Source organism: Rissa tridactyla, chromosome 5 (assembly GCF_028500815.1).
Source record: "Rissa tridactyla isolate bRisTri1 chromosome 5, bRisTri1.patW.cur.20221130, whole genome shotgun sequence".
In the NCBI taxonomy this organism is placed as follows: domain Eukaryota; kingdom Metazoa; phylum Chordata; class Aves; order Charadriiformes; family Laridae; genus Rissa; species Rissa tridactyla.
This window is the reverse complement of record NC_071470.1, coordinates 12,041,371-12,065,692: the sequence shown is the minus strand read 5'-3', so window position 1 is coordinate 12,065,692 and position 24,322 is coordinate 12,041,371. Positions and strand designations below refer to the sequence as shown.

The following is a 24,322-nucleotide window of genomic DNA, read 5'->3' as shown; positions in this document are numbered from 1 at the left end:
AGTAATAACCTCAATACCTGCCTTGTGCTTTTTTTTTTAAACAAGTAGGAAAAAACAAGAGGAGTTTCATTAGCTACAGAGCAACCAAGATTTCTGTGCTTGGTACTTGACCCACTCATCATTGCCGGTGTACCCAGGAATGACTGAAGAGCCTGAAAATCCTTTGGCTGTTCCAAATCTGAAAGGATAGGCTGGTCTACGGCACGGAACTGCTACAAGATCCCTTCAGAGACTCTAGGTTTCTAAGAAACGGCTGACACTTCTGTAAAAAGGTAAGTTACTTATCTTAAATGCAGCTTAAAGGCCAATGCGTCTACCTTTTTTAAACTTTTATTTGTCACATGATGCTCTTGCTGTGTTTCACAGCAGGATTTTATAGCAATGCTAGATTAGTCCCTCAGGACCTACAAATATTCACCTGCTGCCAGGAGGGTAGGGATATACTGTTTGCACAAGAATCCACTAATGTAAGAAACAGGTGACGTTTGCGTCTTTCCTCAGCAGCCAGGCATTACTGCGTTACCATCTGTGGACTTCTTCAATGTGCAAAATCACTTAAACCCTCTGTGTTTGATGGTACTTATCAAGGTCATGACCAAGCGGTGCCAGGCTTCAGCCGGTAGTGCTATTACCTAGTGTTGATTTTGGGGGGGGGGTGGCAGGAGGCTCTGTTTGCTGCCTTAAGGAGTACGTTGCCGAAAGTGAAAGGTGAGCAGCTAAAGCCTAATGCCTTAGAAAAGAAAAAGCCGAGCGGGTCAAGACAGGAGAAGAAAAGGCAGTGCAGACACACAAGGCTTACATGCATTCTGTACATACAGCCCGTAAGGTTACAGAAATACGTATTTGCCGTCAAAGCGTGTGCTAAGTTTAAGTGGAATAGACGTGGCATACTGGCATTAGGCTTGTTTTCTCTGCCAGAGCAGAGGAAACACATGGGAAGCAAGGAGTGGGAGAAACTACCCTGTCCTGACTTTGTCCCCCTGCGCTGCCGGTCCCCTCACTGAAGGGACGGGTGTCACCTGCTGTGACAACAAGGCAGCGGAGACCAGGGAAGTGGGAGGAGAGGCGCTGGAGTGAAGCTCGCTGTGGGAAAAGGGGGGGAAAGGCGTTTTCCAAAGTGTTTATGTGTTTGTCACCTTTGGTTCCCGATACCCAAATTGGTAATTAAATGTTCTAAATTAAATTGCCCAAGCTAAGGCTGTTGTGCCCACAAGAGTGATTTCCCTGTCTTTACTTCGACCCATAAGCTTTTTTTTTTTTTCTCTTGTTTTTCCTATTTTCTCTCATCCTGATGGGGGTGTTGAGCTTTGTGGGCACTTGGTGCATGCACAGTCCAACCCACTGACCACAGCTAGAGTTCAACTCTCGACAGAACAGGAGTGGCCACGTGGTGTTTACGCCTTTAAATTGATGTTTCCTTATCTCCATCCTGTGGGACAGAGCGTATAAACGTGGCAGTGCACCGTCCATTAGTGCTGTCAGAAATGGGGAAGGGATGCTGGGAGGCAGGTGTGTGCAAATCTGAGCTACGTCTGTTACCGCTTGCTCCCAATATTTCGGTGCGTAAGTGGCCACTGCCTGCTCTGCCGGAGCAATGAGTTCGTTCATTCGGGTCTGTTTGTGGCTGTGCGGTTACAAAGACAAGCAAGAAAGTGTCACAGAGAGAAAATGAAGTAAGTACTTGCGTCATCCGAAGATGCTTAGTGTGTGTGAGTCCGTTACCTCTCTGCCGTAATGAGAGCCCCGGTCTGTGTGTTTTGACCTGGTTAAACTGCCATAAGCCACTAAACTGCAACTGGTCCGAGGAGAACCGTCTTCTGCCTCGATCTGTAAATACTCCGAAAGCTGAGGACAAGGAGTAATTTATGTGTGAACTTGCCTCAGATTCAAGGCTTGAGGATAAATAGTGTCTAGACACAGGGTCCTATCGTAAGAAATACTACAACCGAGCATCGGTTACTGGTGCAGGAGGAATTTTAAGAGTGCCTGTTTTCAAGTAGTTAAATGTACAATTCTCTGCTGCTTTTCGCAAAGCCTGAGTGGCCTTATGCTCTGGGAATCAAAACCAGCCTGGCTTCGGGTGGACTCCAGCAATAACAGGTATGAAAATCACGAGTCCCTCTCCCTGCCCCATTACAGTCGATGACTGGCCCTGGAGTACAGTAGTATTTGAGAATTACTCCCATCAGAGCCCTCCAGCCCGGATGGAGTTAATTTGGGTTCCACGTCTCCTAGTTCCACGTTTTACGTCCAGTTCTACCTCCAGTTTGCGGAATGACTTTGGCCACCTCCTGTCTTTCTCATCGCACTTTGCACATGAAGAAAAGCACTCGTGCGAAGTGCTAATGTTTGTAAATGTTATGACAGGATGATCTATAAAGCGTTTTTAAGCGTTAGCTGTGGGGGGAGGAAATGTGAGGAGAGCGAAGAAAGGAGAGCAGGGAAACAAGCAAGAGCAGAAGCAGCACCACGGGGCTGGGGAAAGGCTTTTCCCCAGCTGCTCCGCGTTATTTATTTATAGTGCCCTGCGTGGGGCACTTAGGGACATGGTTTAGAAGTGGCTTTTGTCAGGGTAGGTTAAAGGTTGGACTCGATGATCTTAAAGGTCCCTTCCAACCTCAGCAATTCTATGATCCTATGATTTCCTTAGAGCACGCCTCACAGCAGCGTTTCCCTCTGACAATAAAGCAGACCTGTCTTCCTCAACAACAACAACGAGCAATTAAATTAGCTTCCCTGAAACAAGTTCTTGGGGCAGGAATGCTTGAGGTCCTGCATCACAGCTTCCTCCCCACGCCCAGCCCGCAGCCCTCCGAGTTTTGACAGACGTCGGACGCACATGTGTGTCCATTTTATAACCGCTGCGTATTGGATTAGACTACAGAAAGAACGGAGGAGTTGCTTATGGACTATCAAGCCGTATAAAAGTGACCGAGGCCAATTTTGAGATCTCACAAGAAAAGGGCTGAAATGGAGGTGAGATCCACAAACGTTAAATTATGCAAGACGGCTTTCCCAAGGCTTTTGGAGCGAGGAGTCAGATAACCTGTCTGATTTCTGCTGCTACTGACTTGATCTAGAAAGATGGTGCCATTCCCTAAGTCTCAATATTTGTGCCGTCGCTGCAATGTGTATGCAGTCCTGGGGAAAGGGGCAAGTTCAGTGCTAGATCAGAGAATTAGGCATTTACACCATTTACACCACAGCAGCCTCAAAAGTGAGGAAGGCACGCTTGATCACATAACTATTATTAATGTTTGCCAGTTTTCTACTTCATAAGTCACGGACAGAGGTTTATAGACATCCTCTAGTGTTTACCTCAACTCAGCACATTTTATGGGACCATCCTTCACAGGATTATCGTCAAAACTCTGTGTTTTTTGAACATGGAAGAAAAGACTTATCTACCTTGACCTTAGCAAGGCTTTTGACACTGTCTCCCATAACATCCTCATTAGGAAGCTGAGGAAGTATGGGCTAGACGAGGTGACAGTGAGGTGGATCGAGAGCTGGCTGAGTGACAGAACCCAGAGGGTTGTGATCAGCGGCACAGAGTCCAGTTGGAGGCCTGTAACGAGTGGTGTCCCTCAGGGGTCAATACTTGGACCAATTTTGTTCAATATATTCATTAATGACCTAGATGAGGGGACAGAGTGTATCCTCAGCAAGTTTGCTGATGATACCAAGCTGGGAGGGGTGGCCGACACTCCAGAGGGCCGTGCTGCCATCCAGCGTGACCTGGACAGGCTGGAGAGCTGGGCAGAGAAGAACCTAATGAGGTTCAACAAAAGCAAGTGTAGGGTCCTGCACCTGGGAAGGAAGAATGCCAAACACCAGTATATGTTAGGGGCAGACATGCTGGGAAGTAGTTCTGAGGAGAAGGACCTGGGGGTCCTGGTAGACAGCAAATTATCCATGAGCCAGCAGTGTGCCCTTGTCGCCAAGAAGGCCAATGGCATCCTGGGCTGCATAGGGAAGACTGTGGCCAGTAGGTCGAGGGAGGTCATTCTCCCCCTCTACTCTGCACTGGTGAGGCCACAACTGGAGTACTGTGTCCAGTTTTGGGCTCCCCAGTTCAAGAGGGACAGGGAACTACTGGAGCGAGTCCAGCGAAGGGCAACCAAGATGATTGTGGGACTGGAGCACCTCCCTTACGAGGAAAGGCTGAAAGAGCTGGGACTCTTTAGCCTGGAGAAGAGAAGGTTGAGGGGGGACCTGATTAATGTTTACAAGTATCTAAAGGGTGGGTTTAAGGAGGACGGAGCCAGGCTCTTTTCAATGGTTCCCAGCGACAGGACAAGGGGCAATGGGCACAAGCTGGAACATAGGAAGTTCCGTTCAAATACACGGAAAAACTTCTTTACAGTGAGGGTGACAGAGCACTGGAACAGGCTGCCCAGGGAGGTTGTGGAGTCCCCTTCTCTGGAGACTTTCAAGACCCGCCTGGATGCAGCCCTGAGGGATGTGCTTTAGGCAACCCTGCTCTAGCAGGGGAGTTGGACTAGATGATCTCTAGAGGTCCCTTCCAACTCTGAAGATTCTGTGATTCCGTGACTCTCCTCCCTTGGTTTCCTGAGCCCGAGTGTCCTGCTGTAAGCCACGATGTCAGGCTGTCTCTGTGCTCCCCGCTTTGTTTGCTGTGAGCAGATACTCACACAGCCTGCCATGGCTGGTCTAGAGTCACATCTTTCCCTTCTCAATGGAATTTAAAGATTCCACCATCCAGCTGCCTCTTTTTTTTTTTTTTTTTTTTTAATGGTGCCTGCTCCTGGCCTACCATGTTACCGCCTTTTCTATTTGTTCAGTTTTGCAGGTGTTTCCCATCCTGTCCATCTTCCCAAATACCTTGCATGATCCTGTATAGGCGTGATTTTGACGTTCCTGCTTTTCCATCAGCTGTACCAAACATTCTTAAACTTACGTGCCTTGGAGCAGTCCTTCTGGTAAATGGTATGGCTCTACTAATGCCATCAATTTTAATTAAGACAGGTGAATCTTCACCGTCTTGCCCCATAGTTGCACATCAGGCATCTTTACCAAGATGGACCTGTCAGACACGTATTTGGACAGAGAATAATTTTCTGTAGCAGCCTAGAAAGCGTGTGAGGCTGCTGCTGATGCCTTGAGGTCTAGTGGCACGTGGTCCTTGCCAAAAGCAAACTGAAAGCCAGATAGGGAAAGGTTAAATGCTCAGACTGGAGGGAAATGAGTTAATGCGATACACGTCCTGGTGAGAGAACTTGCTGAAGGACTTCCAGATGTCCGGTGCAGGCCCTGGAGACTCAGTACACACGTAAGAGTGTGAGCACACTCACGCTGGGGAAGACTGGAGGGTCTGATAATTCCTAGTGAGCAACCCAAACCTGATCCTACCACCCATACTCAGCCAACAAGCTACTGATAAGGATGGGGAACACCTTTGTTGCCGTGACGTCTGATCAGCATTGGTCCCTGTCTTCATCTGACGTCCAGAGCAGCGTACCAGCTCAGCACACCATTCCCCCTGCTTTGCCTCGGCCCCGCCGTGCTCTGTGCACGGGGTCACAGCTGGGGACAGAGCCACAACGAGCCCCTCTCTGCAGCCTTGCTGATGCTGGGGATGGTTTTCCTTCAGACCAAAGGGCTGGGAATGGCTTCACGCACACAGCCTTTGGAGAGTGGGGGAAGGAATAGAATGAGCTTAGAGCCTGCTTTTAAAATGGGAAAAAACACCTCTTCTTCCCAAACTTCAAAGCAGAACTGACTGATGTGAACCTTGGGTGCAAGTCCGCAGTACTGCCGAGCTCTGTGCTTCATCCTTGTCACCTTGCTGAGGGCATGAGGACTTCAGGCAGCTGCGGGTAGAAGATGACGACCAGGCAGCTCAACTTTTCTATACGGCACAACAAAGGTGGGGTGCAATTGTTTCAGCCCATCTAGCGACGGGTGGTGATGGAAGGCAAGACTCAGCGTTGCAGATTGCAGCAGCTATAGGGCCTCGAGCCTCCTCTCTCCGCTGGGAGTGTTACCTGTGCTCCAGTGCCTTCATGTTGGTGCGTAGCTGGCCAAGCTCCGGGGTGCAGAAGCAGCGAGCAGGCATGAGGCCCTCCCTGGCCCTGCCTGTCTGCAGCGAGACTGGGTGAAAAAAGTTTACCATTGCCTGGGGCAGCAAATTCTGGGCCAGCCCTTTACTGCTTTTTCTTTTTTACTGCTCCCCTTTCACAGGAATAAGGATGTAGTTCTCTCCGCTTTCATCTGTGGGCGACACACACGCAGCCTGCCTCCTGCTCTTGCAGCACTTCAGCACGTGTTACGCAGTCGTTAGCCTCAGACCAAGCCCTGGGACACATCTGGCCCTCACAGCAGACCTTGCTGCAAGGTGAACGAGCTCAAAACAGCTCAAGCCAGAAGGAGGGAAAACATCTAACCTGATATGCGAGGCTGGGAAATGAAGAGAAGTCCTGAAACTCTGCCTAGAGCAAAAGCCCACCTGTTCTGCAGACCATCTTTCCGTGCCCTCCCGTAAAAGAGGAAAACACTCTGAACTGCTGCCAGGGTTAGAAGCATGGGCAAAAGTAACCTGCAAGCTAAATTCTTCGTTCCTCAAAACTGAATGCCAACTTCAACTGTACGATGCTAGCTTCGCCTGTTCGCAGATTCACCCCGTGTCCTCATTTAATACTTTACAAAACGTCGGCGGAGCTGCAGGTATACACCCTGCACACCGAGTGTGCTTGAGAGAGCTTAACGACATGCGATGTGGCTTTTATTACCCTTACTGCAGTGACAACACAGCTGCTTCCTGTGTATGACAAATGTACTTCTTCCAGTCGGGGGTGGGGTTAAAAGAGGTGATTCGGAGACACCGGCCAACTGCACGCGCTTTGCAACATCTGGGCAAAGTCAAACAAATCGTCTGGATTTGGCTAAGGAGAAGGGCTCGAGAGCTGCAGGAGGGGTAGCTCTGCCTTCTGCAGGGTGGTCAAGCTGAGACCCCGGGTTCAGCAAGCTCCTGTATCCCTGCGAGCTTTGCCTTTCACTCCCCAAGTGCCAGGTATGTTTTCAAGACTGGAACAATTCAGGATCTTTTCCTCCCCTGCAACGGGGATCTACGTGTCTGTTTTTCCATGTGCGCATACCCGTTTACAAAAGGGAGGTATTTAGAGTCAAGTCTGCGACAGAGCCTGGATTTAATTAAGATGTCAGTGCAATGAATCAAGCCAAAAGAAAGAAGTGCCAGAAAATACAAATCTTTCCTCCCATTCCCCTTCAGCAAGAGGATGCAATCTGTGGACCTACCGTGGCAGCCCCAGCCACATCACCCAGGACGGTGACCACTCGCTGCTCTCACAGGTGGCCTGCGTGGCCTCAGGGGACGGCAGGTGGCCCCGCTCCTCCTGGGCATCGCACGCTCTCATCTCCAGGGCTTTGAGCACCACCGACGAGTTGGTGTGTTTCAGCAAGGCCACGGCCTCGCTCCGGCTCACCCCCGTCAGGTCGATCCCGTTCACGTTCAGGAGGATGTCACCTGAGACACGTAAAACGGATGATAAAAACCCCTGCAAGTGTTCCCAGGACCCTCTCCCCACCCTCCCATGAACAAGCCAGTCAAAGCCAGGACCAAGAGCTTGCTGCCTGATGAGGCTGTTTGTTAATCCTATCGTTTAACGTGGCCGTGAAGCATATGCTGGTAAACATGCCGCAGGCATGAGGGAAGAGGCTAAATCCCCGTACACAGGAGCATCGCCGGGCTCTGGAGGCTTTGGTCCTGGTTTCTTGTCGCGTCACATGCTGTATCTGGAGCCAAACGGCACAGCCGGGGTCCTGCGGTACCAACAGGCTTTGGTACGGGCACCTGATGCTAGTCCAGGTCTGTGAAGCCCACTTCCATCTAAGAGCTTTTGTACCCAACCTGAGCTTGAAACCTGAAAGCTCGAAGGTGGCTTTCCCCCAGCGCTCCCTAAGCTGAGGACTGAGCTCCAGCTGGCTCTTTGCTAAGTTTGCTTTGTGGAATAGCATGTTATTATTTTAATGTTAATGCCTGTTTGAACGGCCCCGAGCCAAAACATCTTTCCGTGTGCCTTATTTATAATGTAGGCACAGCAGCTTTAGAGAAAAATGCAAAGCTGACCTCAATTACTACAGGGAGAACAATAAAGGCATCATTAATGTCATGCAAGCGGCCACAGTGCCAAGTGTTCTGGCTGCTTCCAGGGCAGGCCCCAACGCCAGGGCTTCCCTGGGTGCCCTCTGTGCTTTGCCGGGATGTTCCTCTGGGCAGGGGCTGTATTCCCTGGCACTCCAGGCAGCGCGACGTGAATGTTAACCTCTTCTCATGGTCTGCCCCGATGAGAGAGACAACAGCCTAAGGGCTGCTCTAAACTGTGGAGGCTTATGGCGCCGTTATAGCATCACGCATTCATTTGTTTCTAATTTTATCAAATTAACTAGGCTGAATTTTCCATGCTGCCTCATGATGCATATTTTTTCGGAAAATGTATCCCACTGAGAGGCAGTCATTTCCCAGCAGGGGGAAAGGGGAAAACCTGCTGGGTTGCTCCTGTTGTCGTGTTCTTACATGGGTTTTGCTGAGCAGCCGTAGCTCCCGCGAAGGGGAGGTTCCACCCCGGATCCTGGGGCTCGGCTGGGCTGCAGCTATTCTGCCCCACTTTTGGGTGCCTTCACTTCCCTCACACTCAGGATTTCCCTCCAGCTTCTGGGCTGAAGGTGAGCGTCGGGGATGAAGGGCCAGGGGACGGGGAGCTGTGTGGTTGCTGGATGCAGGGTACCGCGGTACTTGGCCCTCAGAGATGTAACATCCTGAAAACTGAGAGTTTCACCATTCCTCTACGTCCTGGTTTGTGGTAAAACAGAACCAATTTTCTGATTTGTAATTTTACTTTTTAGCCGGGCCTCTTCTATCTGACTAAAGTCCGAAATTAACAGCATATTGTTCAGAAGCTGTTCACTCTCAGATAAGACCTGATTATACCAAGGAACGGTATGCACAGAGGCTCTTGCTTAGACTTATTGCTATAACAACCAAGGTCAGGTAACTTCGTTGTTTGCCCCGTTAGAGGGTTGGAAGCGGAGAAGCGTAGAGGGGTCCCACCGGCAGGGAGGGGCAGACGGGACAGGTGACCCAAAACTGACCAACAGGGTATTCCATCCCATCTGCATCACGCTCAGTATAAAAGGTGAGGGATCAAAGGGGCAAGTCTCTCGCTCTCTTTCTTCAATGGCCGACATCCGAGGAGGACTCTGTCTGTTTGTCTGACTTTGGTCCCGATCCAAGCGCTCCTGACTCCAGATACGGAATTCAGCTCCTGTCCGTCACTGACTCCAGTCTGGGACTTTCCCTGTGTCTGCTGGTGCTGCGATCGTCATCCTGGGAGCTGGATACGATTTTGTGTATATTGTATACCTTTTTTTTTTTAATTTTTATTATTCTATTATTATTTACTATTTCCTTATTTATTATTATTTTCATTAAAGTAGTTTAGTTCTTTTTCTAAACTTGTAAACCTCCTTATCTCTTCCTCTCCTCTCTGAGGAGAGGGGGGGGGAAGGCCGTCTGTCGTTCGGATTGGCCAATGCGGCCAAAACCGCGACACTCTACTGCCTACCTATTCCTGCGAAACCCACTGATAAAATATGCTCCTCATCTTACTCCAAAGGCTTATTCATGCAGAGGGAGAGAAGCTATTAATTTTGTCACTCTGTTACATTGAGAGCCAAATGGAGTTATGAAGCCAACGTTTCCAGACATGATATTGAGCCACAAGGCACTGACATTGCTTCACGTACGATGGGAATTCTGCTCCTGTGTATTGCTTTCAAAGCCATGACAAACAAGCACAAAAATTTACATTAAAAGCCCATGCAGATTGCACAATGAAGATTTCAGCAGTTTAGGAGATGTTGGTGCAAGCTCATTTTCCTGTGAAAAACTGTGGGGTTTGGTTGGGTTTTTTTGGGGCCACCAGAATCTGCCTACATCCCACTTCACAGAGGTGGTTACTGCTGCGTATTATACACCTCCTGGTTGCTGACTTGAGACCCTCTAGTCTGACACATCCCAAAAATCTATGGGATGGCTGAAGATGTCAGGGTGGGCTGCTCTTTCACTATCCCTCTGTTTCTCAAAGGAATCCTTTGAATTAAAGCGGGCTTTCAAAATCCCCTCTTTTTACCTGTTTTTATCCTGCTGTCTCTGCTGATAACTCCTCCAGGTTCGACGCTTATCACATAGATAGGCAAATCCCATTCCCGGTTAGATGCTCCGCCTGCTACAGTCATTCCCAGCGATTCTGTGTGATCTTTCCGGACAGCCACCACCTTCTCGTGACAGGTGACGGCGTGAAGGGCGCTCTGTGATGGAGAAAACAGCAACAACAAACCCAGTGGGCATGGGGACCTCCCTGAGAGCTTTGGCGTTTTCCTACTGAAATGAATATTTGTTAATGGAATATAAAAGCGCTTCCCAGCCGCCTGCCACGCCTGGCCAGATGGCGGGCAGGACTCTCTCCGGGGCTCAGGCATCTGCGGAGTCGGAGCTGCCACCAAGATAATCCGTGCTTTAATAGTTAAAGTCAGGCACTTCTCCCGCCAAAGTCAGAAGTGGTTTAGTGTTGAGATTAATAGAAGCAGACCTTTGAAATGTAAATAAGGAATCTGATTTTTTTTTTTTTTTTTTTAAAAAGTGTTCTTGGTATTAATATCACCAATTGTCCTCATATCTTTGACTATCAGGTCACGGTTCTTATCTCGCTGCTCGCAGTCTGAATGTCATCTGTGTAGTTAACGAGAAATGGTCCACCTGGGATAAAGGAATAAAACTCGTGGGGAGAGATTACAAGATAAACAATTTGCTCTTCCAGGTTTCTGTGTTTCTCTATAAATTGGTGGGAACACACTTGAAGAATACGTGTTTCTGTTCAGGAAAAAGAGAAGGACATTTATAGACTGAAAAGGCAGCAGCTTCCAGGGTGCTCTTCCTATTGCTTGTGCTTAAAAGGTCACTTTGGGACAGCCACCTCTACCATCTGAGGACAGTCATCCCCTTATTCCTCCCGCTGAACAGAAAAAATTACAAGCACATCACTTGTCAGGCAATAACTGGTGTATGAGGGAGGGTGAAACAAACTCACAGGCGGCCTCAGGATGGAGAGGCAACACAACCTCCAACAAAACCTGCGAACCGAAAGTCACGTTTAAAACGCATCCAGTTCTTACAGAAGAGTTCAAGACACAAGGCTGCTTCTCCACAAAATCTGGATTTAAATGTTAATTGCTTTGATTTCCTGAAGTATTTCATAAGCTGTGCTTCTGGCACCAACTCCTGAAGATCCCAGCCCCTCTTGCAGGAACAGCACCATCCATCCCAGGCCCGCACGTAGATATAATAGCATGCTGCTAAATACATTCCAAATGTATATTAAAAAAAAACCAAACCCAACATTCTTATTCACAAGTGTGGCCTCACATTTATAATATGCAAAAATAACCTATAAATCCATAAAACTCATTTAAAGCCACATTAATCTCTTCTTAGAAATCTGAGATCCCACAGAGACATTCCACCTCGATTCCTGAGCCACCAGCACAGAAAGCGGAGCAGGCACGTCCACGGCTGCTCCCACAGTAACAACGACAGATGAAGGAAGGCAGCAGCAAGAAGCTTTTATGGGAGTAGGGCAGGCTATATCTTTGTTCTGTGGGTTTTTTTTTTAAGGGGACGTTCGGTGGAACTAACTTCACATCAGGATTTCTGTGGTGCAACATCAATCACAAACCCCAGGACCTTTTAGCAACTTAGCAAAGGGTCGCTAGATGCTTGAGAAGAACGACAATGGCTGCCACAGAGCTCCAGGAACAAAAAGGCAAAGAATGCAGTGGAAAAGGTCTCCTCTTAGTCACCAGGGCAAAACCCAAACTGATGTAGTTGTTTGGACATATCACATCCGACCCATGCAGAACACAGGCGCTTTGTCAGAGTAATTAGCCTTACGGCTTGCAAATAAACCTAAACATTTCTGAAGGTTTTACAATATTCTCTTTTTAAAAAGATATAAATGCTCTAGTCCACATAATTTTAACCTTTTACCTTTGTCTTTAAGGTGTAAATGTTTTAAACATCGTTCTATCTTTGTCCAAACTAAACTTAATGTTTCATCGATATTTGTGCAAAAACATTGTCCTTTTTCCCTTGGAAAGAAATGGTTTTCCATCAGGAAAATGCCACTTCCTGAGCACGTGGGGCAAGGGCACCACTAATTTCCACAAAAATGCAGTCTGAAATTTTGTAACAAAACATGAAATTGGAATTAGACTTGCAGCTCTGAGCATTCAGAGCAAGCCTGTTACTTACGCAGCGTCTGTCATGTCTCAGACACCAAAAACGTTACCAGATAAACCAGCCGATGCTCTGGTTGAGGAACTGGTGCAGAGACAAGCAGATTTCAAAGCAGTGCTCGGTAACAAATTGTCCTGTTACATTTCAATGAGGAATCATAAAAGTACTGGTACTAGTATGCTCAACCATGTAGGACCAGTTTTCTGTTGAAGCTGCTCTTCCACATGTCATTTTTTACATGGTCGCAGATAGAAAGGAATTGGGGCGGCTCGGCTGAGACGAAGGCAGTGATGAAAGGCAAGTAAAGCCTTTCTTAGTAAACACACGTAGAGCTTTCTTGGAGGTACGGCTGATAATGAGTAAACCAGTTAAAAGGCAATGTTTATCAGTGACTGCATTTCAATGCATTCTCTTCTAAACAATTGTCCTTCTCTGTCATTTTGAAGTGACCTCGGAGGTCAGGAGAAGGAAAACATAACAGTTCATCTCCTTCTCTCTTTAGTTTTTTTTTTTCTTTTCTGTATATTTACTGGAAAATAAATATTTACAGCAGATTATCACAACATCAAGGCCTTGACACGTGTCTCGCAGGCAAAAGACATAGGCTGTATCTGTTAGGAAAATGTACTTCACCTGAAGGCTAACCTGCTCGCCCGGTCAGAAAACATTGCCTGCTCGAGCAACAGGGCGACAGATTTGTTTTAAGTACTAGACAATTTGTTAGAAAGGAGTAAGAAAGCCGTTCCAATTAAAAACAAGTGCTATTTAATTAATGGCAAAGCTCCCACTGACTTCAAAGGAATCAAATCTGGCCCGTTTGTGCATTACAGCCCGACCTAACAACCTCGGCAGCACAAGAAAGTGTTTCTGACATCTTCTCTCTTCTGCAGCCAGGCAGCAGCCGGAGCAGTTTGGGCTGTGCCTCCCTCCAGCTCCGTACCCAGGAAGACAGCTCGGTGGGACCAGTCTCCCGGCACACCGACACTGCCGCCAGAGAAGGACGTGGTCGCTACGGACCATCCTCCTCTTCCTCCAACGCGCCTTGTTGGCTGTGTGGCTGATTGATTGCCATTGGCATCGGCCTGAAAGAGAGCCGCCTCCTCGTGCTTTCCAGATGGAGCCAGGCTGTCACGGGGACAACGGGCTGGGCCAAAAGTGGTTCCTGAGCTGTTGTACAAGCGAGACGGCTGCTGGACGCTGGAGTTTATTCTTGGTGCTGAATACAGCCAAGGTTTGAGAGCAGATTTCAGCCCACGTTTACACACGTGCTCTACAGCAAGAGCTGCTTTCCTCAAAGAGAACATTCCTGACCTGCTATCACCTCTTACAGTGAGCTCAGGGGGCAAAAACCACCTCAAAATTGATCAGAATTCAAGCCAGTTAGCAATCTCTCTATCAATTACACCTGATAAAGCAATGCCACCGATGGCAGCGGGTAGCAGACTCATCAAACCACGCACACACCGGAAACTCTCTTGACAGTGAAGTCTGCCCAACAAGCACTGCCGGGGTTCGGAGCGGGAGCATTGCCGGGGGTTCGGAGCGGGAGCGTGGGCTACGCTAGGACACTGCACAGGCCCGCGGCCTGCGAGCATTACTCCTGCACTAATGTCTATTTAAAAACAAATAACATTTTAAGGCTGCCAAAGCCTAGAGTTTGAAGAACTTGAATTGCAAATGATGTTCAGTTAAACCTTCAGCAAAGACGCATGAGAAATTCAAACTGACACACTCATACCCTGTAAAAGGGCAAATAACACTCCAGTAATGATTGTATCAGACCAAAAGCCCACGGCGCCTGAAGCTCGTCGTGTCCACCAGCTGTACGGATCTCCTGATCTATTGCCAGAGCATTTGCTCTAATATAAGCCCTCCACTGCACACACACAAAGCTAAAGGGAGCTAGGAACAGCTTAGAATTTTCTTTCTTTTGGCGGTGATCTTCCCTGGAATGTGCCCAAATGGTGGCACTGGACAGAAGTCCACAGCAGCACACCCCCTCAGGCACTTCTGTAGTGCCCATCACTTGTGGCAAACTGGAAATCCCCCTAAAAGCCGTGACCTATCCAACAGAAAATGATTCATTAGTCTTTAAAGGACTGTTACAATGTCAACACTGGCCCTTCAATCTCACAGCTGCCCAAAATAACATTGGATTTACCAGGAATTCCCATCTAACGCTGCTTGGTACAGAGAGAGAAAATAAGGATTTAGGGCAGTTTATGGAAGACAAGTCGTGTTCCCAAATAATCCCGTGTGGTATCAATTAATCAGATCAACGCGGTAGAGCTAGCAGGTGCTTGGAGCTTCGCTGGGAATGGTACAGTAGCAACGCAAGCTACTTGCTGTCCTACACATATCTCCCTAAGGAAATCATTACTTCGTTAGGAAGTAATGCCTTGCAGATGCACGATTAGTTGGGCACTATTTGCTACCGGGTAGTAGCTACCGAGCATTGACTCTGCTCTCTGGCTTAACTCCTGCTGATCCAGTCTCACCTAACAAGGGCTGTGGTTATGACTTTGTGGAAAAGGAGAACTAAAAATAGACAAATAGACAGCAATATATTTTTTACACACAAAACCACTGAATAATGAAGTTAAAAAAAAAGAACAACTGGGAAAAAAAAAAGGGCATTTTTAAGCATTTGTAAAACATGGAGCTGGGCTTCTCTCCTGGCTGACAGCTGTGCACCTGATCTGACAGCTGGTTCAGTCCAAAGGTCCCTCTAAAGACACATCTGGCTGCCCATCAGGCAGGATGGATTTAAACCAGCCCTGCCTGCCCACCTCCCTCGTGCAGCCCTGGCACGGGTGGCCTGGGGACCAGCTCACAAGGGTTTGCATAAGTGGTGACACTCGGAGCCATTAACATAAATTAGCCAGGCACGTGACTTCAAATTCAGTGAAATAAACAAATCCAGCTCCTGCAAGGACATACCTTGTTCTGTCTACAGACAGAGTAACATTGAGTAAACTCAGAAAAAGTGTTTGGTAACCAGAGCCGTACCTGGGGGAGGTGGTGGCTCTGTGCTGCGTGGCCCTGGATCGTGTCCGGCCATGCTGCATGTTGCCATCCCTCACAGCCCCCATCCCATGCGAGAGCAGAACCAACAGGTTTGGGGTCCAAAGCTCCACAGAAGGACAGCAGTATTGCAGTGGCCGCAGGGACCGCAGCCACCAAACTGCCAGCCAGGTCAGAGCACAGGTGTCTTAAGTAATGAGCCACAGACTAATAATTACCATAATTTTCCAGCAACTTACGGCAATCTCTCAGGCCAGCGTATGACAGCTTTTTTGCCTGAAGACTTTGCTCCAGATGGAGAAAGTTCAGATAAGTCTCTTATTTTCGTTGGAGCACATTGCCCTGTGCTGGCTCACAGAGCTGGCCGGGCCCATGCCCGGGCCAGGAGGCTGCGTGCATGCCTGCCCCACCGCTGCCCTTCACCTTCTCATGCCCTCCCCACCCCAGACGGAGTCACAGAATCACAGAATGGTCAGGGTTGGAAGGGACCTCTGGAGATCATCTAGTCCAACCCCCTGCCAGAGCAGGGTCACCCAGAGCAGGTGGCACAGGAACGCGTCGAGGCGGGTTTGGAATGTCTCCAGAGACGGAGACTCCAGGAGTCAGGGCAGAAGCTGTGGATAAATCATGAGCTCAGATTTTATGTTCCCAATGCAAAATAAGCCAATGCTTCTTCTGATGATGGAAACCAGAGATGACACCCCGAGACACTACGACACTGTCCATCCCCCAGTCCCCTGTCCCACGGACAGCAAAGAAACCACGCGAGCGCTCGTGCCCTCACCTTGCCGGGGTTGTTTCTCTCAGGAGGACAGGGCTGGGGGCTGCCGTAACTCCAGCCTGTCTCCTGCAAGATGTCGGGGGTCTGCTGCCTGGTCTGCCGCGACACGACGAAGTGAACCTGCTTCTCGCTGGCCTGCGGGGAGGAGGTACAGCATGAATCCCACCGCACCGGAGCAATAAACCCCTCCACTTCAGCCCCAGAGGATTCACGAAACATGGGTCCTGTTTAAGCGTGGTCTGAATTTCCCACTAATGTGGTCGCATTGACTTAAAGCGGTAGCATCAGTTCAGGTCAATAAAGATCATAAAAATTTACTGCCTGCTACTCTACAGTTCTCTTGAAAATTTGGTGTTAACATTGAAAAACCCTTCCTATCTGCCCCAAATTTGGCTGGAAGCAGTGATCCACCACAGCGAGCACTCATCAGCTCTCACACACACCTGCGTCCACCACGGGAGAGAGACAGACAGACAGACAGAGCTGCTGCTGCTGGATGGGAACTCAGGAAAAGATGCAATTAACCCTGTAACAAGGGGTGGGCTCAAGTGTTGGTGGTGAAAATGGGGAACAAACGATGTAACTGAGTGCACCTGCAAGTGTCAGGTGGCTTAAAGAAAGGGATGTGAAACCATTTTGAGAAATAAAGTCCTACTGCAGCAGAGCACAGAGAAAGAGGGAGGGCACAAGCAAGGACACAGAGTAATGGAGGTTAGAATGGGAAATCAGCTCACACTCTCACTCGAGCAACAGGAACTGCAAAATCAATTAACCCAAAATAAGCTCAAAATGCTTCTGGGCCTTTTTGCACAATGCAGTCGTAATACTTATGTGCCTGAGAGATGCTGCAAAGCTTCTACTGAGTTACGTTTGCTCATGGTTTTTTAAGGTGTTCTGCGTGTGCCCGATACCAGTGTTATTAATTCTGTGTACAGGTGAATTTTTTCCTGTCTTATTGAATCAGTCCTGTTTCCCCAGAAGCAAGGCCAGGCTGGATGGGGCTCTGAGCAGCCTGGTCTAGTGGGAGGTGTCCCTGCCCAGGGCAGGGGGTTGGAACTGGATGATCTTTAAGACCCCTTCCAATCTAAACCATTCTATGATTCTCTGGTTCTAAATGGCTTCATTCTTCCTGCAGTGAGGCTCGTATGGATCTGTTCAAGACAAGAGCGATGCAAAGATAGAGCCGAGGGGGACTGGGGTTTAGCTGGGTAAATCGTAGATGTCTGCCATAAGGGCAAACCAACATACTGAAGTGCAGAAATAGCCTCAATGCTATAGAAGCATATTCAGAAGACAAAAAAAAAATTAATCCTCTAATCTCCTTCTCTCCAGGCTAAAGACCCTGGTGCTGTGGCAGGCAGGAGGGGCTCTTAAGGGCCGGTCTCCAGAGGCACTCCTGCCTCTTTGCTCACAAGTTATTACCGAGGAACCACTCAGTATCTGACATGGGGCCCTTCACAAGCACATCTGGAGGTCTGGTCCCCCTGGGGCTGCAGTAGCGATGCTTGTTGGTACCGCAGCCCCGGTGGCATCAGACCTCCCGACTCGCTTGCTGGCACGCTGACGTGCCCTGCTCGCTGGGGAGAAGCTCCAAGGAAAGCTGGCGTTGAACAAGCAGCTGGAAACCAAACCCAGATCCAGTTGCGCTATTGAAATCAAATCTCCCGCAGACAATTAACAGAAGCCAGAGGAGGCCCCTGGGATTTTTGTTTTTATAGTCTGGTTTGTCTTTTCTGGAGCTGGATTCAATAGTAGTAGCTGAGAGTTAAAAAATGCTTTAGAAAAATGTCACTATAGTTTAAAAAAAAAGCAACCTACCTCTCCTAAACCTCCGACTTCAAGCCCGAAATGTGCATGTTCAGGCTGTGCTATTTCCAAGGAAGGTGATATTGCAGTAAAAAACATGCACTTCTTTGTTACTTTCCCAGTATCTTGGGGGATGCTATTTTTTTCACCAGCAACTCAAGTCTCCACAGCTTCATAATATACCAGTTTGTACATAGAGACATATTTCAAAATAACTTTCTAGATATTTTTACCAGGTCTGTTTTAACGGAATGTTAATTCCCGAACTCTGGACTCAACTGGTACCCAAAAGCAGAACACTGTATCTCAGGAGAAAGGAAACCGCCCTGGTCCCTAGTTTGTTGCGTGGTTGAGATGGAACTGAACAATACAAGCCTAAACTTCCTAAGGGCACATGGCCCCACAAAAATCCAGTTTTCTCTTAAAACAAACAACTTCAACTTACGCAACTTCTGTTTAAAGCTCATCTGCTGCCACATGGTTAGTCTCAAAGTTGGTTATTTAGAGGAAGGTTGTAAATGTGATTAATTCTTGTAGAACAACTAGCAAAAGTTCAACAAGGGTCTCTATTGCAATGTCACATTTGTCTCCAGGTCAGTCAAGTTAAGTAATTTCTCAGAAGTCCAGAGTGTTTTAAAAAGTTATCCAAACAACAAGACCAGCTTTTGAATTTATGTACTTCCATATAAAAAGCCATTAACATTTCTACTGATCAGAATATTAATTACTGCTTCGTTCTGATCCCTCCCTCCCTCTTACCACTTGTTTTTCCCCCACAATTCCTTCTATGTTTTTTTTGTGCCGAAGCAAGAACTAAAGAAATGAGGTTAGCTTTGAGACTCGAATGCAAGTAATAGCTGAAACAATCTGCTAGAACCGAAATTTGTGCTACAGCCAAAGCGAACCAAGCAGGGAGACACGGTGGCAACTTCTGAGCATCTAGCAGGCAACTGCATCTCGAAAAAAGGCAGCAGTGCTGCTCTCGGCAGAAGCTGCCCCGTCTCCTGCAGGGATGATGGAGCACGGGTGAGCTCCACATCATGACCTGCTTTATGCCGACGGCGTTTGTTGTGATGGAGACAGGGTCGTGCGCCTGTTGCAGCGGCTCCGAACTCCTCCGAGAGAGGAGGGTGAACATCTGGGTGCAGTAAAGTCTGGCTCAACCCGTGCAGCTCAGCTTGATGTGCTCACAGGAGCGCCCACTGATCTGTTACCTTGTTCCTTTCCTTGTCGCTCCCATGGAAAACAGATGTGGAATGTCACGTTATTTAGATTAAAAGTGCCACATCTGACACGAGGCCATGACTAAAGATGACGCGACAAATGGGAAGCAGCAAACTCCCAAGTGTTACGATGTGTGCACGTTCCTAATTAGCACTTACGCGTTTTCTTCGTTTCAGTTCTTGTGACTGAGCTTATAAACAGTCAGACACCTAATCTACTGATTAACAACTGCTTCACATATGCTAAAGTATAATTGCTAAAGGCCTAAAGAATCAAATTCATCTCAAATATTCATTATTTAGAAGTCAAAACTCATCAGATTCCACAGAAATCTGATGTTTTCCCAGCTGTGCTTGGGCTAATGAGCCACCACCACCTTTTATCTGTTTTTAAAGAAACCGATGGCATATTTGAAGCTTCCACCACCATTGATTTATGGGTAGATGTAGTGCTGAGTGACATGGTTTAGTGGTGGTTTTGTCAGTGTTAGGTTAAGGGTTGGACTCGATGATCTTAAAGGTCCCTTCCAACCTAGACGATTCCATGATTCTATGATTAATTTGGAGGCCTGAATGTACCGTGAGTGACACACACTGAGGTCTCCACAGGCAGGATCTTGTTGAGAAATCAGAGGACAGGGTAAAACATCCCTTCGTGTAAGAAGCAAATGCAAAACACTTGTGGCTTCAGTATAATGGTTTTTCTCTGGCACAACATGGAAACAGGAAAGGCAAATGATAATTGATGAAAAAACATGACAAAAAAGACACAGGTTCTGGGAATTTTGCATTAGACAAATGTGATTCATAGAGCTCACATCAATGCAATGTAATCCTGGCTGTTTGGAAACCTGAGTCTCCCCTTTGATGGGCATGTTGTTTGAATTCCCAGGGACTGGTGTGCATTTCAAGCATTATTATAAATAACATCCACTCTTTGGAACCCAATAAGAGCTTTAGTTGCGTTTTTAAAGACTTGTGTGTGAATGGTCTCATTAGTCATTTTTTCCATTTCATCTCTAGGCTGCATGTGTTTTTTGCTTATGAAGCACTGTTGCCTTGTTTTGTAGCCATAAAGAACTGTTCCAAGAATACCAATTTTTCAGAAAGGTTTTCATTCCAGACTTGTTCCCCTCAGAGAATTTAAACTTCTCCCCCCACCACCGCCTTCTGCTCCCAGTTAGTGAGCTACATAAAGTAATCCAGAAAGATGCTGGACCAGAATTTCAACAACTGGCATTATGCAAGGGGACGGCCTTTTCTTTACCTATGCTATGAACTTCTCCACAAAAGTCGGCTACAGCCACCTTGAACCTATGCTAAAGGAGGAATCCTTTCCACAAAACGCATGGATCTGAATGCTTCTTTCAGTCCGACTCATGGTACCTTGATTATACCTGTTGGAAAGGGGAAGCAGCCGGCCTGATTTGACATCGTGTTATTAAGGCACATGAAATTCTTCAATGTGAAGAGTCTATGTGCCTCCAAATGAAACGTAAAATTGCTTATGTATAATAACTGCTATAAATACGGGATAAAAGCAACAAAAGATCCTTGGCTTTGCTTATGTTGAAGTTTTCTAAAAATGCAGGCCATAAAGAATGAAAACAAATGAAAATAGTTCTGGAGGGGAAATGAGGCAGAAGCTGACTGATTTTGTAGCTGAGAAAGGCACAGGTTTTCCCTCTGACAGTTTTGTGGCAAGACTGTTTAGTGCATTACACAGGCACCCCTTTAGTTCTCCATGTGAGTCTAAATAAAGATTTATAAAAACTACAGCTACAGATCCATGTTTTTCCAAACATCTGGATTTCCATATGCTGGATTTAGCTAAGAAATATCTACAAGGTATGGAGTACCTTCGTAAAACACACCCGTGGGAAATCACCGTGCCTGGGAGGATGATGCTCATCCTGAAACATGCTGTCCACTGCCATAGGCCGCTCTGGTCTGCTCCAGGGCTGCCCCGGGGAGCACTGTGGCTCCTTTGGAGCTGGAGGAGTCAGGATCCATCTGGACCAAGTGGTGTTAGTATGAAAGCTGGCCTGCCTTTCGGCAGATGGCATCACTCTTTGGTGATCCACAGAGTATATGGATGTTGACATTGATCTGTACGTTACAAAGCCTGATGGTAGCAGGCATCACTGCAAGATCCCATGCCCATAGTCACCCTTGTACCCACAGTGAAACCAAGGAGCTTTCAGAGGTGTAAATTCCCATCCAGGCCTGACATGTCTCCTTCCCTCCCTCAAATACACACTCACTAATTTTGACCCCTGCTTTGCAACAGATGGTGAAACTACACTTCTCGGTTTTAGCAAAGTTCAGAAACTGGTGTCAAAGCGATGGTGACAAACCTGTATCAACTGGGCCGCGCTCTCTGGACTGCCGTACCGATGGTCGTGCCCATTGATGGCCAACACTCTGTCGTTCTCCTGAAGCTGTCCATCACGGGCAGCCACGCCGCCTTCCAGCAAGTTGAAAATAAATACCCCCGGTTCATCGGCCTTGCGGACCAGCTTTATTCCCAGCTGTTCGTCCGGGCTGCTTTTGTTTAGCACAACATGGAAACTGTCATCCCTATTGCAGTGAGCATCAAGGGAAAGTCCGCTGTTTCGGCACCGGTACCGCTGCTCTCGGAGCACCGTCAGTCGGAGCACGTGGCAGGGTTGCTTCAGGATCGACAGGGCGTAGTTGTGAGGCACATTTTTGATGTCCATGCCATTTACCTGGAAGAGAGAAGCGTAACTCAGCAGCAGAAAGACCGTCTAATCTGAATTGGCACGGGAGAGGGCAGATGTGTTTACACAGCTGCCTTCATCCGAAGTGACGTGTGCTATTGCAAACTGTGTCATGCAGGAGGCCAAGTTTGCAGCGCAGAACAGTCTTCCGCCCAAGGAAAGGACGCACTGTACAGACACTTTCTGCCTTTTCTTTTTTCCCCTTTCTCCATGATAGTGTCCAGACATACATGTTATTTTTCAGCTTTATTATTGCTCTTTCCCAAGCTCCAATATCCTTTCATATATCTCAGTTTTATTCCACTGGCTTCTGATTTCAAGTCTCCTCGCCAGCCTTTCCTTTCACTCCCACCACTTCCCTGCTGTTTCTCTTCTTCATTATCTCCCAGCTGTTCTAGGTACAGTAAAAAAAATATTCCCCAGTAATGAATCTCTAATTAAAATGAAGAAAAAAGCCTCAAGCAGAAGCTTAAATGCCCTGGATATTTGCTAGCAATTATGCTGATATACCACACCAGAGAATTGGGCTTTTTACATGTCTCGATGTTTTCCAGGTAAGATTTAGCTCAGATGGGGGTAAAAATGCATAACTGCCACTTCTTTAATTTGGCTGGGGAAAAGAAAGAGAAAAAAAAAGAGCTTCCAGTCAACCCTGCCCTGTTTGTGTATGTAAGAGTGACTAGGCACTGCATTTTATCACTGCCAAATGAAAACCAGTTGCAAGGTTGTAATTCGTTGCTGGCTGGAAAACCCGAATCGGACAAGTCATTTCCTTGCAGTTATTTGCATTGCACAGGTTGAACCATTTAACTATTAAGAAACGTCTCCAAACTGCAACAGAAACATTCACCGGCACAGACAAAAGCATTCGACGGGCGTTTGTTATCACGGAGTGCCTGTGTGGGCACGACGGGGCTGTCCCCGCTGCGGTCTGACGGAGGGACTGCATCCCTAGAGACACAGCTCAACTAACTTTTAAGTTGCCAGCTTGGGTACCATGAACGGCATGAGCTGCACCACCATGGGGCTGAAATTCCTGGGAATCCTTGGTAAATCCTCGGGCAGTCAGCCACGGCCGGGGAGAGCTGAGCCGGGCCTGTCCGTGCTGCAATCACGGCTTCCCACTGCAGTTTGGATGTGCCCTGCAGGAGCAGTTCTGTCTCAGTGGTGCCATTAACTCTGCCGCTCTGTGCCGGCACCACGACAGAAAGCTTCCCAAAATGCACAACTGGGTGACGCTCACCCAGATGCCTCCTGCTTACCAACGCCACCAGCCAGGCGTGCCAGAGCAGGCAGTAAGATGGGCATCCAGAGTCCCACCTGGAAGACGACCCCGAGATATGCATGCCAGACCTTGTGGACCGCCCCACTTCCATCTCCCGTAGCCTTATCCCAGCTAATGCCACACTGGTTAGCCTGGGTGCTGGCACCAGTCTATCCATGGCAGCATGGCCCAGGGGGAACAAAGTAGCCTGCTCACGTGTTTCCCTGTAATTTGGAAAACCTATGCTGAGTTCTGCCACCTCTGGACACCCTGTCACCAATATTCGAGCCAGCTGAGTTACGCTACTTTGGGTACACCTGGGCGAACTGCAGCTGGAGCTTTGCCTTGCAACGTGAATATACCTCGTGCGCTCCAACTACACACCATCAAAACATCAAAGCAAGGAAAGAAACCAGTATTTTCTGTCAGCATTAATATAGTTTAGCATCCCTGCAGAGCTCCAAGTCACTGGGGCAGCTGAGAGTACAGTTCCCATTCAAAAGCTACTGCTGAAGCCACTGCTCACAAGACACATGATCTTTAACCATCTGGCCTAATTCTCATTCATCTGTTACACATTTCTATAGAAACGGGAGCAGAAGTAGAAGCCAGCAGCTAATGCCTGAACACTGCTCAAGTTTGTTCGCAGAGATTTCACCTGTGGCTGCTGGTGAAGCAACGCTCCCAAGATAGAGCGGGCAGTGTCTCGTGCTCTGCGCCGATGAACACATCGTACAGGGGAGACAGATGCTGGAATAACTTAACCCTGATCGGGCCCCCATCGCCTGTCCTGGTGTAAGTGGGATGTAAGGCAACGGAAAACCTCCCTAACTCAGATTTAAGCCCACAGTTCAGTAGAAACAAACTGGGCAAAAAGCCCAGCCCCTGCTTTCAGACAACTTCTGTACCACTGGGTCAGAAATGCCAGCAGTCTATTGTGCTACTTTGCATTTCTGATCTACCATGTTTGGGTAGAAATCAGAGAGGCCTGGGAGTGAAAAAGAAAAAAGAACAAATCTGTGAGGCTCAAAAACTGTTGAAATGAATGAAATCACCACGGCATGCAGAGGAACTGAACATCTTTCTGCCCACACAAACAAGCAACACTGCAAATCTCACCTTACGATGAATTTACACCGTGTTATTCTC

At 47.8% G+C, this 24,322-nt stretch overlaps 1 protein-coding gene across 3 annotated transcripts in view; it reads right to left on the bottom strand.

Annotated features, from left to right (window-relative positions):
• LNX1 (ligand of numb-protein X 1) overlaps positions 1-24,322 on the bottom strand; it is a 116,729-nt gene that overhangs the window by 1,997 nt on the left and 90,410 nt on the right. For all 3 annotated transcript variants that reach the window (XM_054203192.1, XM_054203194.1, XM_054203193.1), the window contains 4 exons: positions 21,526-21,897; positions 16,143-16,274; positions 10,173-10,350; positions 7,279-7,507 (listed from right to left, as the gene is read on the bottom strand). In XM_054203192.1, coding sequence (XP_054059167.1) covers positions 7,279-7,507; positions 10,173-10,350; positions 16,143-16,274; positions 21,526-21,897 — 911 coding nt within the window. The remainder of the gene's footprint in view (positions 1-7,278; positions 7,508-10,172; positions 10,351-16,142; positions 16,275-21,525; positions 21,898-24,322) is intronic.